At 45.0% G+C, this 14954-nt stretch overlaps 1 protein-coding gene across 15 annotated transcripts in view; it reads right to left on the reverse strand.

The window, feature by feature from the left end:
* Nucleotides 1–2986: 2986 nt before the first annotated feature.
* The window catches only part of LOC106611555 (rap guanine nucleotide exchange factor 2), a 158193-nt gene continuing 146225 nt past the window's right edge, over nucleotides 2987–14954 (reverse strand). For 8 of the 15 annotated variants that reach the window (XM_082955874.1, XM_045723870.2, XM_014211896.3 and 5 more), the window contains 10 exons: nucleotides 14563–14774; nucleotides 14119–14242; nucleotides 13617–13640; nucleotides 11787–12010; nucleotides 11399–11569; nucleotides 10972–11118; nucleotides 7630–7834; nucleotides 6931–7457; nucleotides 6173–6576; nucleotides 2987–5595 (listed from right to left, as the gene is read on the reverse strand). In XM_082955874.1, the coding sequence (XP_082812000.1) occupies nucleotides 6215–6576; nucleotides 6931–7457; nucleotides 7630–7834; nucleotides 10972–11118; nucleotides 11399–11569; nucleotides 11787–12010; nucleotides 13617–13640; nucleotides 14119–14242; nucleotides 14563–14774 (1996 nt within the window). In that variant the 3' untranslated portion in view covers nucleotides 2987–5595; nucleotides 6173–6214. The remainder of the gene's footprint in view (nucleotides 5596–6172; nucleotides 6577–6930; nucleotides 7458–7629; nucleotides 7835–10971; nucleotides 11119–11398; nucleotides 11570–11786; nucleotides 12011–13616; nucleotides 13641–14118; nucleotides 14243–14562; nucleotides 14775–14954) is intronic. The other 7 variants (XM_082955870.1, XM_082955878.1, XM_082955872.1 and 4 more) reach the window with 5 other exon arrangements.

Below are 14954 nucleotides of genomic sequence, written 5' to 3' on the forward strand. Positions count from 1 at the left end.
GATTTGGTAAGGCACATATTAGGTCCCACAGTTGACAGTGCATGTCAGATTACAAACCAAGCCATGAGGTCAAAGGAATTGTCAGTAGAGCTCAGAGACAAGATTGTGTCGAGGCACAGATCTGGGGAAGGGTACCAAAACATTTCTGCAGCATTGAAGTTCCCCAAGAACATAGTGGCCTCATCATTCTTAAATGGAAAAAGTATGGAACCGCCAAGACTCTTCCTAGAACTGGCTGCCGGGCCAAACTGGGCAATCGGGGGAGAGGTTCTTTGGTCAGGGAGGTGACCAAGAACCCGATGGCCACTCTGACAGAGCTCTAGAGTTCTTCTGTGGAGATGGGAGAACCTTCCAGAAGGACAACCATCTCTGCAGCACTCCACCAAATCAGGCCTTTATGGTCGAGTAGCCAGAGGGAAGCCACTCTTCAGTAAAAAGCACATGACAGCCCACTTGGAGTTTGCCAAAAGGTACCTAAAGGACTCTGACCATGAGAAACAAGATTCTCTGGTCTGATGAAACCAAGATTGAACTCTTTGCCCTGAATGCTAAGCGTCACCACTGGAGGAAACCTGGCAGCATCCCTACGGTTAAGCATGGTGGCAGCATCATGCTATGGGAATGTTTTTCAGCGGCAAGGACTGGGAGACTAGTCAGGATCGAGGCAAAGATAAATGGAACAAAGTATTGAGCGATCCTTAATGAAAACCTGCTCCAGAGCGCTCAGTGGCTTCAGGACAAGTCTCTGAATGTCTTTGAGTGGCCCAGCCAGAGAAAATAGCTGTGCAGCGATGCTCCCCATCCAACCTGACAGAGCGTGAGAGGATCTGCAGAGAATGGAAGAAACAGACTTTCTGAAGGCACTGTACATGAGACTATCTGAATACGAAGCTTGCATAGAAAACACAGGTCTAGACCCACAAGTCTTTATGCTGCAGTAGTTTATGTGTCGGGGGGCTAGGGTCAGTCTGTTACATCTGGAGTATTTCTCTTGTCTTGTCCTGTGTGAATTTAAATATGCTCTCTCTAATTCTCTCTTTCTGTCTTTCTCTCGGAGGACCTGAGCCTTAGGACCATGCCTCAGGACTACCTGGCATGATTACTCCTTGCTGTCCCCAGTCCACCTGGCCGTGCTGCTGCTCCAGTTTCAACTGTTCTGCCTGCGGCTATGGAACCCTGACCTGTTCACCGGACGTGCTTGTTGCACCCTCGACAACTACTATGATTATTATTATTTGACCATGCTGGTCATTTATGAACATTAACATCTTGACCATGTTCTGTTATAATATCCACCCGGCACAGCCAGAAGAGGACTGGCCACCCCTCATAGCCTGGTTCCTCTCTAGGTTTCTTCCTAGGTTTTTGGCCTTTCTAGGGAGTTTTTCCTAGCCACCGTGCTTCTTTCACATGCATTGCTTGCTGTTTGGGGTTTTAGGCTGGGTTTCTGTACAGCACTTTGAGATATCAGCTGATGTACGAAGGGCTATATAAATTTGATTTGACAAGTTGCTTTGTGGTCTGATTGTGTTCAGATCGGTCTGACCACTTCAGGACATGGTCAGGGAAGCATTGTGTGCAGATTTCTTCTCAGTCTGGATGCAATCAGGTTACTGAAAGGACATACAGTGGGCGACATCATCAGCTCTCCTCCCACAAGTCTCCAGAAAACGTGCGTTTTGGGACCGAGAAGCACCGTTTTCATTAGAACGTTGGAGGAAATACGTTCCTAGCGTGTGGAGAACGTGTCTGCTGGACTCATAAATGCTAGCCAGCTCGTTAATATTTAGATAAAGATTTGTCTAGTTATACTAATTTGCAATCGCTTTAGCGTTGCTTTGGCTATAGTAGTTAGCTGTTATCATATTTTGCCAATTCCACTGTTTGTAGAATGCATACTGGCATTTGAATATAGCGCAGGAATGGACACAATATGGAAATGGTGGACACATTTAAATGCAGATGTTAATGAATTAATTCCATGATCAGAATACAAAAAAAACTGCATATACTGTGAAGTCTAGACATGGCCTCAGGACACAGAGGAAGAAGCAGCATATTGGAGCCTTCCTAGCCTGTGTTTGTAATGAGCTACTTGCTGCATTGGCTTCACTTAGGTCATACAGGGAGGAAGGATGCACACGTTGGCGCCTTCCCACTGCATGAGTGGCTCAGAGACCCTCTATTTAGACTTCGGCTGTCTATAGTCAACTCATGCATGCTTCTGGATCTCTTCTGCCCTGGTGCTGTTCGGCAGCTTTTCACTTTATAACAGTGTTGATAAGTGTGCATTTCCACCAACTAATGGTTTACTGTAGCAATGAGATTTCTCCCCTGCCTCTTTTCCAATTTAAAGATGGATTGAGCATGGGCCTACAGTATGGATTGTAGAGATGGATTATCATCATGCGATTTCTTTACACTGTATCACACCAGAGACTTGGTAGGCTGTCTACTTGGCTCTCACCCCAGAGTTTCTTCATTCACAGTGGATAAAATTTAACCAATGTCTAATGCAAGGTCTGAAGGTACTCTAACGCGAAGAAACAAGGGGGCTTCAAAAAGCCTCATACATATTACATTGCTAAAGGGCAAGCTCCAGTCAACGGCCATGAACAACTTTAGTTATGAAAAGTTGAAAGGTGTTTAAAAAATATTTTTGGTAAGAATTATGATCAGTGAACATAAAACACACACTCTCTGGTAGAAATCATTTGTAGAAAACATGGTTAACTATACCTTACATTGCTGTCACATTAATTGTATTCAAAATAAATGTACAAAAGTAAAAAAAAAGATTTATATATATATATTTCTGACATACACTGCTGTCAGTTACAAAAGTATGAGAGTTACACATTTCAAGTTGCTTCCATGTCTTATTTTGTGCAAACACTAGAAGGTGTGTAGGTTAGGTCTTGGAAAGGAACAATATTCAAAAGAGGAAACCTGAAAACGCAGGGAAAAGTAAGAGCATTTAAACCTATGAGTTGATAACTTTTGTCGTATTTATTGATTTCCCAGCTTCATACAAACTGGATGTTGAGGCATAAACATAGTACATTTCAACAAAAATATAACCAATATTTACAATTATTGTATTAAAAATACAAAAAAAACAACTGAAACATACTCCACCGATTGTCTTTTTAAAAGACATACAGGTCAAAGTAGTAGAAGAAAGTATGAGAAAAATCACCAGCTAAATGTACACTTCTCACTTGACATCACATCAAAACGGAGTAGCAGTTCTACCTACTACAATTATCTTTATGCTTGTACAATGTTGTGCAACGGTTTTTTGTTTTTCGAAATAGGCCTTGGCCTGCTAATATGCACATGCTCTTCAGAGCTGAATGACAGTGAATGATGGTGCATGTCACCATTGTATTAAAACGCATTATTGACAATCTATCGGCTGTCCATGAAAATAATAAAAATGGACAGAAATAATAAGTGTATTAACAGCCCACAGTGAAAAACACAGCACTTGTTTCTTTTCTTCTTCTCAGTCTATCGTTTCTAACTACTGATCAATGTGATCAGCGCAACTCAGTGAAAAGAAAAACAACAACAGCAAAAAGTGACTAATTCTGATTGGCAGCCTTCAAAAGTTAATTCTTTCATCTAGATAACTTCCCCACCGGAGTCAAAAACAAACATATTCAATCATTTTCTTCAGTCAATTCCAACGATGTTAAGAAATGGTGGGAAACAGGTTGCTCTATGCTAGCATTGCCTAGTAATATACAAATCCATTGATCTTGATGCCTGGAACAGCGGACTTTTCAATGAAGAGGAGGATGTAGCCGAGAGCAAGGTAGGAGAGAAGGTGTATTCTAGTTCAGTCTAAAAGTAACTGTCCAGTGTTTTGTTTCCAGATTTCTATGAAATATGACCTATAATAATTACACCATGAATGAAATCGTTTTCCTTCCACAACAAAAAAAGAAAAGCAGCTTGTGTGTTGGAATGGTGTGGGCATATACCGGTCATAAAACATATTCATGCAAGTAGACCACTGACTGGCCAGCACATCCTCCTCTTTGATGAAATAGCAAGCATTTTTAAAAATGGTCTGTTTGAGATGTTTTTTTAAAAAGTGTTTTTTCTCCAATTAATGTTTGGCGACAAATACGAGTATAGGATGAGTCAACATTATTTTGACATGACTTAACAGAATATGAACTATTTAAAGTTAGATTTTCACTGGACAGTTACTTTAAATGGTTGACAGAACCCAGGGAAAGTGTTTGGTTTTGTAGCACCACTGAAAGGCCTGAGACTCCATTCACCTGTACAGGATTTAAGCCTTGACTTGCCTTTGGGGTGTATAACTAAAAACACCTTCCCCGAGTTGGTTGATTTGCCAAATCGGGTATAAATACCCTTTGTGCTTATCTTTTAACATCACAACCCATTCGGGACAAGACTAAGCCAAGATAAATCTCCTGTAGTTGTCCTTTAAAATGCTGTCTAAATACAGAAGTAATATAAGTCACCAGATGACCTAGGTTAAAACACGGATATCAAATAGCCAGATTGACTCCCTAGTTGGACCACTGCTATGATCCACACAACCTGCCACATATCATATATGACCTAGAACTGAAGATGTGGCTGGCCATATGGGAAACAGACAGATATCCAGGCCAGGGTTGGGAATGGAGGGTTGCACTAAAACCTAAAGTTGTACTGAGAAGTGCTGAAGCCAGACTTTCCCAATGTGTCAGAACATTAGATTATGAACGTGCATGTTGGTCACCCCAAATGACATATTGGTCACCCCAACTGATTTATCTCACTGTGACTGTCCAGGTTGCAGTGGGGGTTGAGCCACCATTAGGATATGTCTAATATGTGAATGACAAGATAATACTGTAATTGTGGAATAAAACTCTTAAGTTTCACAGATCTGTTTTTCAGAGTCCACACAGGGATATGAGACTTGGGTATAGCCGCTTTTACACACACACCCCCTCCCTCCCCCGAGTGCAGTAGTTCTGGAAAGAAGACCTCTAGAAACCTGGCAGAAAGTTCAAAAATTGATCAAATGTTATTTTTTTCCTCCATCGTCATTGTCCGTTTTGTTCTCGTTTTATAAAGTACAAAATTAAAAAGTGCAGACAAAGCTCAACACGTCATGATACTGTGTGTAAAGCGAGGTGGGGCTGGGATAGGGGGGTTCATAGTCTTGGAAAGCTGTTCCAGGACAGCTGTGTGTGTGTGTGAGCGCGGTTGCCGCACTTAGCTGTGTTTTTTTTCAGCAAAACCGTTTGGTTGGTTTTTCTTTTTTCCAAAGTGCCAGGCATTTTGTGTCTTTTTCCATCTCTCCATATTCTTCTACTTCTTCACAGTATTTTATTTTTTTTGCATGCAGGGTCATTCAACCCCCCCTGATGCTTTAAGGCGAGGGGGGGGATACGAGCAGAGGAGTCCACCAATGATGGAGAGTCCGGAAGAGGAGGCAGGCAGGCACGTACGTACTGGATTGGTCTGTCCATCAATCAATCAAGTCAGTCTCTCTTGTTCCGCCCCCATGGAAGGGACATCCAGCAGAAGACTGTTCTCAGACTGCTGATACCTGCTCATCCTCTGGCGAGAGAGAAAAAAAAATGATATATTTTTTTTGCAATGTTGGTTAACACGATGGTAAAAACATCACAGAAGCAGAAACCCCCACAAAAACATCACTAACTGTGTGAACTTACCGTATCATAACAACTATCAAAACTGAACAATATGCATATTGGCTACAAACAGCAATGTTAAGTGCAAAAAGTGTGAAAAACACTGCCAGGGATGGAGGTGCATGTGTGCAAGCATCGTCAACACAACTGTGCCTGCAGATGAATGACATTCGACACTACTTGTGATGTGAGAGACAGTAGAGAGTGAGGAGCAAAATGTTGCTAATGCCTGGTGAGCTTTGGTCCAAGCATGATGACTTCATGCACATGAGATGCCGTGGTGGGTTTGTGCTAGCCTGGTCACAGATCTGTTTGTGCTGTCTTGACATCTCCTGAGTGCTCATTCCCCATAGGAGTTGGCAAGACGGCACAAACAAATCTGGGACCGGACTAGGTTTGTGGTGGATATGGGGGTAGTGGTTCAAGTCTGTGTTGTTCCTGGTGGGCATGCAGGTTATCGTTGGTATAAATCAGTCATTTACCTCAGCCTGAGGGGAACCTGCCCTGTAACCCGTACACTCATCTCATGGCCTGGTTGTCTCTGGTGTTGTGTGTGCCACTGTCTTCCTCAGAGCGACTAGTTTGGGAGACAAGGACTCACCCTCCTCTTCCTCCTCAGGCTCTTCCTCCTCGCCTGGCGAGCGGGTGCGGTGGAGCCCTTGGTGCTTGGCATGTTGTTGGGCCTGGTGGTGGTGATGGGAGTCAGGCGACTGGGTGACCATGCGCGAGCGTTGCAGAGCCGTGGTGTAATCGGGCGGGCGGCGGGCGGAGTGGGCCGGGGCTGTGGGCGGCGACTGCGTCTGCCCTTCGCTGAAGTCAGAGATTGTCAGGGCAGTGTAGCCCGGCGGGGTTGGAGGGGGCTCGCGGTACCGGCTCTCCTTTCGCGCTGAAGGGGATTGGGGTGGGGGGGTGAAAGATGGTGGAATTGGAATTAATGCTTTACACCACACACACACCTCCCATAAAAAGTGTTGGCATGGAGATCTTCACGTGGACATACGTCAGCTGACATGCACTTCGCTCCAAGGATGTATGCAAATCGTAAAAAGCATGAATGTATATGTGAGCAAGGTTTGGTATTTTCAGAACATTATAAAATCAGTCCTTTCACCAGGAGACTGTTTATTTTTAAAGGAACAGGTATGGACACCATAACATTAAATGTTTATTTGTTGAGGAACATTCGCCTATGAGGGAAACTAAACCCTTCAGAACAGACAAAGTTCAGAGGTCAACTCACTGATAAGGCCCTTGTTTCCGGCAGTGATGGGTGATGGCGAAGGCCTTCCGTGCTGCTTGGCCTCGTCGGACCCCATCGATGTGATACTACTCGTCTCCGGGTCGGTATTCACATCCTTCCCGCCTCGCCGTTTAATCGTGCCCGTGTCGCCCTCGGAGTCCTCACCCCAGTACGCCGCAGAGGAAGATGAAGAGGCTGATGCCCAGCTCCCTCTAGCCTGGGACGCCCACAGTCCAGCGGGGCCCCCTAGTAATGCTTCAGGACCCCCGGGTGGGTGGACACCAACGCTCCCGCCGACGACACCCCCTGGTCCGAAGGCCAGGGTCTCCCAGCTGCGTCCCTGCTGCATGGTCTGGATGTTGTCATGGGAGCCCGAGGAGCAGGAGGTCCAGGAGCCGCGGCCGCTATCGGCGGCGTCCAGGGAGACACGGTCCCCTTGGTCCTGGGTCAACTCCTCCGAGCTGGGCGAGGAGAGCACCATGGCGCAGGCGTACAGGCCCCGGCAGTCCTGCATGGACGAGTAGGAACTGTGTGGGAAGGGGATAAGAGACAAGCTATACCTTTACAATGGTTTCGCCATTCATCGACAACACAGTGGACAGGTAGACAAATAAAGGGCTGGGATGAGAAATCTTCCGTTTTCAACTTTTGAAATTAAACTCATCACTGTAACTGTAAATTGTCAGCATTGATTCATACCCGAGGCTGTACTGATCAGAGTCGGTCGTAGCCCTCCTCTCCAGACGCACACCTCCAGCGTGGGGGTCTCCCACCCCTCCTGAGTGCCTGAGCCCCTTCCTCTCCTCCTGGGCCATGTCGAAGGAGGAGTTGCTGACCAGGCTGGAGCGCGATGAAATCTCGCTGTGACCCGAGTCCGAGTAGGTGTCTCCCGTTCTTGGGTAGCCTGGAGAGAGGAGGGGGTGGTTACAATTAACTGACTGATTCCAATCTACTAGTCCATGGGGTTGTGTTCAGAGGGTTGAAACGTTCAGAACCTCCTAGCATGGATTAACGGCAGGAATAATAAGAGAACACATAGGCTGACTACAAGAAACGTATCATCTTTCTAACTGCACCTAGAAAACAAAACGTCTAACCTCTCAAATCACCACCTTCACTCAGCACACCAGCGAACGTAAAACTTTAACACCCTCAAGTCACGATCAAAATAATATTCAAAGATCCTACTACCCACCTAGAATCACTAGCCTAAGAAAAGAATAGGAGAAATACACAGCAAGACCTAACTCTATAACAAACCTCAGAACGTGCTTGGGGCAGCGATCCAATCCCCCCAAAAAACGAAGATCCTCACACCTTTAGCCTGGAGTCACAATGACTGACATTACAAAGATATCCCATTCACACACACATCAAGAACCCCATCTCAGAGTCATAAATCCTATCAACTTCCTCTCCAACTTTGCGCACCAGTCATCAAAAATTGAGTCTTCTGTGACATTAAAATCACTGGGCACGCCAACCTCCAGCTACCATTCAGAAAATGAAGTGCTATTCTAATTCCAGTGGCCTAGCGTCAAGACAGTCTCTGAAACCCATCCAATAACTAATGCATTCGTTTTTCCCCGGTGGACCAAAGGGCTTCTACTGGCTTCTAAGCCCACTCCACTATCAAGTGGAGTAGTGGATATCAGTGAAGCAGCAGCAACTGAGCGTTCCATCTTCTGAAGCAGCCGTACTACGTTTAATACTACTAGACATCACAGCAGCAACTCAGCTACTAAGACGAGTGGGGCGACACAAGCCCCTCCCCTATATATACAGGTTCCAACCAGGTCCTCTTTGTAAGATCAACTGGGTCGTGTTCATTTTTGGCAACGGAAAACAGTTTTATTGGATATGTTTAGGTAGTCCCTCCCCGTTTCACTTTTCTTCCATTTAGTGCCTAATGAACACGACTCTGATTTGTTACTTCATCAAAAATGTTGCAATATTAGTCATAATTTAAGACTTGGTTGGAATTGAACAACAAATACCCTGCATATATAAGGGGGGGATCACATGGGGAGCCCCAGTATGTGTTCTAGGCCAGCAGCGTCTGTCTGGGTTTAGGGCCGGGCTTAGTTTACCTGTGGCTGTCTGTTTACTGGTAAAGGTAACCTTCCGGACACTTTGGCCCTTCAGTGTCCCGAGCCCTACGTGCAGCAAGGCAAAGAGACCATCACACACAGACAGGACAGCAACACAGTATGTAAGGGGTGTGGTAGTTGGGATGGGATGGGAGGGGCATCTGGGGTTGACAGCCGATTCCAATACGGACCAGTGTGGACTAGGCGCTCTCTGAGAATGGCTTGGCTAAGGGACAGTTTAGTGTTGTGGTTAGGGCTTGGCGATAACCAATTCATTTGATTCATTCGAATGTGGGGTTTTTTTGCGCGCGATATTCCAAAACCATGTATCGCAAGAATCTAGGTTTTGTTCTTTTTCGTATTCATGAGCGTTTATGTCCGCTTGTTCTCATGCTGTATTTTGGTCTCGTGTCTTTCGCTCCTCTGTGCACCTTCCCATTTACACCAGAGATCTGCATAGAATGGCGTGATGCTCATAACTCCGCCCTAAAAATGGGAGTCGTTGTCCCAAAGGCGAGAAGGCAGGTCCAAGCTTAGGTACAAAATAAACCCATAGAAACGTATTGGCCTTATTTTGGTCAGATTTTAGTGAGAGGTTGTTTCGCCTCATCCTTTATGGTTTACACAAACACACACACACCCACACCAAGCCCCTCCCACTTTCTCTCCCACCAACAAAGTTCAGAGATCACATCTTATCTGACAAGCGTTTTCAACTAGCTATTTGCATTTGAGGTTTGGTCCAACAGAATCGGTCATATGAACACAAACACATTGAGACATTATTTTACTGCAATCGAGAAGATAACTTTTTTAACGATACCCTTTTTATGTCTCAACTATTCAAATTGCGCGCAGAGCAGACACTACTAAAACGAGAGTATTAATGAACATTGATTCTGGAAAATGAATGTTCAGTTTGTCACGCACGACATTTGGGTCCCACCTACCGCTAGCAGCATTTTAGCTAAAGACTGTTAAGAGCTGTCTAGTCTGTGTTCTATAAATGTGCAATACGCATTTAAAAACAATCATATAAGGAAATATAAGGAATTGGCAACTCGTTCTCATTATGAGAAATAAGGTAGGCCACTTCATTTCAACATCTGAACAAAGTGGACAGGCTAGCATGCTGTTCAAACAGTTTGTGATGGACAGAAGGGTGAGTTCATAACAATTCAACTGTTCAACCTTGTTAGCTAGCAAATACTGTAGATCCAAGTTGGCTAAACTTGAAACACAAAGATTAGCTGGCTAGTGCCTAGCACGTGGGCTTGAGAGATTGTTGATGAGACCTGTGTTCATTTTCTATAGCCTAATGCCTGCTATAAGAAGTTAGTCATTATTAGTGAATGTGTGCTATGTATGATTCTAGTTAAATTTGTAACAAAAAAGGGCATTTTCATACAGTAGATAGACTTGATCGCCAGATCAGTGATTATTGCAACAGCAAAAAAGCTATTTTGATAAAATAATACAATTATTAGTTGGTCTTATGATTGTGGAAGGCATATATTTAGCCTAGGTATAACTTTACAAGGCCTGAATTCATTAGATTATTGCAGACTGTTTGAAATGCAGTGCATTTGACCTTTAATTGTATGACAACGCTTATTTAGAGAAGACAAAGAGAATCGAAATATATATCGTGAATAGCCATCAGTTAGATTTTTTTTTAGATATGATTTAGATATCGCCCAGCCCTAGTTGTGGTGTGTGCCTTTTAATGTATTGTAACTCCACAAGTAAAGCACAACTTTCCATTTTCATAGGTCATGTCCCATAGCCCCCAAAAACCTTGAGTAACTGTTGCTATATCAACACGTCGTCACAGGAGGCTGAACAAGTAGTTCCCCTCTATGACCACTAGGTGTCAGCAGTAATTTGCTGAGTCTCTGTATGGGTGAGGGGGGACTGGGCTGAGGTTGAATTGAGGGGATTATAATTTTACCCTTCCTGGGCGAGCTCTGGGGGGAGGTGGGAGGGGAGGAGAGCTGGGAGGCATTAGACACCGTGTCCTCCGTCTGACGCTTGTGACGCTCGCTGGCCTCCTCCGACAGCGATAGGATCTTCTTCAGCGACTGAGGGGAACTCGTGCCTTCAAAATAGTCAAAATTAGCATTTTCTAATTAGCATTCAGCAAGGGCCAATTTCCCAGACGCAGTTTAATCCTTAGAATCTCCAGTCCATATTGTCTAACTAAACTAGCTACCAACAATACAAGCAACATTGTGATCGGGTACATTTGACCTGAAACTGAAATGAATGCATTTTCCTTAGAGGAATCACAGATTGTTTCTTTCTGACACCATACAATGTTCTAAAACGTGCATAATTGCCTCATGTATGTTTTCCCCTTAACTTGTGCAGGTTCTTACCGAATGGTGGCAGGTCCTTGACTGGCACTTTCTTGCGGGAGGGGTAGAGGGCCACAGCGGGCACCTGAAGGGCCTGGTTGCCCTTCTGCAGCTGGCCCCTCTGCTGGCTGGCAGCCCTGGACACCACCGGAGACGTGTCTGGCCTCTTACCGCCACCAGCATTCTTGGGCACTGAGAAAGGGTTGAAGGAGAATGTGGTGCGTTAATCAATAATACCAGTGAGAAACTGAGTGTTGCTGCTGAACCAAAATGGCCACCCGGTGTGCTGGTGTATACACAGCATGCATGTGTGCAACATTTACATGTTTTGATGGAGGGCTCACATTGCAGTTAGAGAACACAAGTGTGTGTATGTGTGTGCACAGCATGTACTCTATCCAGCACTTACGTGTGTTGATGGAGGGCTCACACTGCAGCGAGAGGGTCTGCAGCGCCTCCTCGTTGGTCTCCAGGCTGAGGTTGGACAGGTACTGCTTGACCTTGCGGGCCATCTGGGCATCCTCATACAGCTTCTTGGCGTTCAGGAAGGAGCTGCGCCTCACCCGCTTCTTGTGCCCGCCCGTCTGGGTGACGTCTAGCACCGCCGCGTTGGCACTGCCCTGGCTAAGAGACCTGGTCACACGCGTCCACACACACACACACACACACACACACACACACACACACACACACACACACACACACACACACACACACACACACACACACACACACACACACACACACACACACAGAAATGGAGAGGGGAGAGCGAGACCACCATCAGACTATGTGTGTGTACTAATATGTAGATGTCCTGGAAGGTAGTAGAGAGGAGGGTCGTTTGAGAGTCTGACATGCAGAGACCGAGAGGCTTTGGGGGCATTCCTCTCAGCTCCAGAACATTCCATGCATTCTAAGGAAGAAGGGGAGGTGTGTGTGTTGGGCGTTCAAATAGTGATGTATAGTCATTTCTGTGGTAAACACCAAGGTAGTTGTATTGAAATGCCTTTTCAGCAGAAACTATGGTACATACTGAGTACATGCATAGTATAGTGGTATAGTACCTCCTTGGCCACTGTAATGCTGTAATGTAAAGCATGACTAGTTTGGCTGCAGGGCCTAAAATGAACTTTTTGGTCCGCCAGCCACAATGGCAGGTAGATGAAAAAAATCTACACTCAGATTTTTTTTTACCAGCCAAAATATTTTTGGGGCCATAATTACATTAAAAACAACAGATGACATGCTTTGTAATATTTCTAAAACAAGAAACGTATATTAGTAAGAAGTAATGTGGTATATTGCTAAATTTGATGTATTGTGACCCGAGTCTTTTAACCAAAATATCAGGGCCAAAATGTTCAGCTGCCCCTTTAAGGCCTGGAGGTTACCATGGTAACGGAACCACTCGAGTCACGTGGGTCTTGAAAAACAACCGAGCTTGTGAACAAACAATGTAAATAGCCAAAAAACAAGGACAAAGTCTCACTTTGTAGACTTTGTAGACCTGCCAGTGTTGCTGCGTGAGGATTCATATTTCTTGTGCGATTAGCAACTATGAAACAAAACAGCAGAAATACTTTGAAAACTGCTACGGCAGCATTTTTTTTTAACCCTAACTTGCACATCTGCTCGACTTTTGACTATTTTTATTCGCGAACGTAATGCTTGCACTGTAGAGCCCTGCAAATTGACCACCCGCCATTGTGGCTGGTGAATAGACATTCTTACCCCCCAATACCTAAATCTACCCGCATTTGGCAGGTGTTAATTTTATGCCCTGTTTGTCATTGTAGCACACTACAGACTTTCATGTTGAAGAAGATATTTTCAGTCTGGAGGCTGACAAACTGATGCAAAACAAAAGTAGGCATGCCATTTTTGGTAAGTAGGCTATCTTAGCTGGGAAAACACACAAAGTAATCACTTTTGCTAGTTCATGGATTGTGAATTGCATGGGATGTAAAATCGCTCTCAGTTTTAATGCATAATTGCAAAATATTTTGAGAATTCAAAAATGGTGGTGTGACCTGAAAAAAGCAAAAGTGATTTTAATTTCCATTTCTAAAGACATTTTTGCCAGAGCCAAGCAGTGTTAGAAGGGTATCAAACCAAACAGGGTAGTAAAATCAGCACTAAAAACAAACAAACAAGGCCTCAGAAATGAGGAAGGGAGGGAGCGAACAAATGGGGCAAAAGAAAAAAAAGCATGGAAAGGTCGGTCACCAAAACTTACCCTAAACTCCTCCATTTCTTCTTCCTAGAAGGGATAGCCATGAACAGTGAAGCGTGGAGGGCAAAGAGTGCACAGGGAGAGAGAGAACGAGAGAGAGAAAGAGAGGGAGACAAGCTTAGACAGGATAGACCACAAAGAGCCACCAAGATGAGCAAGTTTACCAGAGGCCCACAATAGCGAGAAAGAGACAAACATTGACAACAACCACCGACACCCAGAAGTAACATCACAGCATGGTGGACATACATAGTCACAGTCAGACACACACTTACACATGAGCACTGTGGTTTTACGGCAACGATAAGTGGAGAGTACAGAATACAGGAAACAGTTGGGTTGCCCAGGGAAACGGCTGCTCAAGGGAAAAGCGTGGAAGCGCGGAATATTGACAATCTACATGTGAACAATCATTGACAGTGATTTGATTGGACGTATAGGGGATGGTGAAGCGTTGTTAGTCTTCTGGGATTATATTGGTTTTCAGTGTTTTTCCAGATGTTACCTGGTTCTGAACATTAGTGCAGGGTCCATGTTGACGGAGGCCATGCGACCCACGTGGCGGATCTCTTTGGCGATCATACGCAGCTTCTCAAAGTTCACCAGGCCGTCCACTTTTGAGTCGTTCCCTGGGGAAAGACGAGAGAGACTATTTGTTATAGCAGATTGATTAAGATGCCTTGTATTACAGTATTGGCATACAGTGGAGTGCAACATCCTATACAAAAATGGTAGACAAATAGCCAATGTATTTATCGTCTCTTGTGAAGGTCTGTTGGCGACACGTGCTGAATCTGACAGTGGAAAAGGAAGGGGAAGGGCTGGGGACGGGCTTTGGCAGAAGCTTTGAGAAGGGTGGGCGTTTATCTTAAGATTTAGTTCTGGGTTGCAAAATGAATGTTTCTGAACACATTTGTGACACAAAATGACAAAATGTGTCATTGGCTACCTTCATGCAGGAAGGTGAGGTCCTTCTTGATGACGGGGAATAGGGGGATGATGGGTGGCTGGAGGTTCTGGTTGTTGAGCACGTTGCGGTACTTGGCCATGTTCCTGGACGGGTCAAACAGGTCCTGCAGGTCCCCAAACAGCTTCTCGTACTTACTGGGGAGCTTTTCCCACGTGCCCCGGAGTCTAGATACCGGGGCCAGGTTCAGACCACTGTTGGGGGAGGACCACAGACAGACAGTGAAGTTAGAAGGCTGATAATGTAGAGGGGGTGTGCTAACCTCTGGGGATTAGGGTTCGGGGGCTAACTCTGGTTCTAGAGGATGAAAAGGTTTGCAGGCTTTTGTTCCAACACCACACAAACACAGCTGATTCAGCATAACTGCTGGACTT

The sequence above is a fragment of the Salmo salar genome, chromosome 09, assembly GCF_965601325.2.
Source record: "Salmo salar chromosome 09, fSalSal1, whole genome shotgun sequence".
In the NCBI taxonomy this organism is placed as follows: Eukaryota; Metazoa; Chordata; class Actinopteri; order Salmoniformes; family Salmonidae; genus Salmo; species Salmo salar.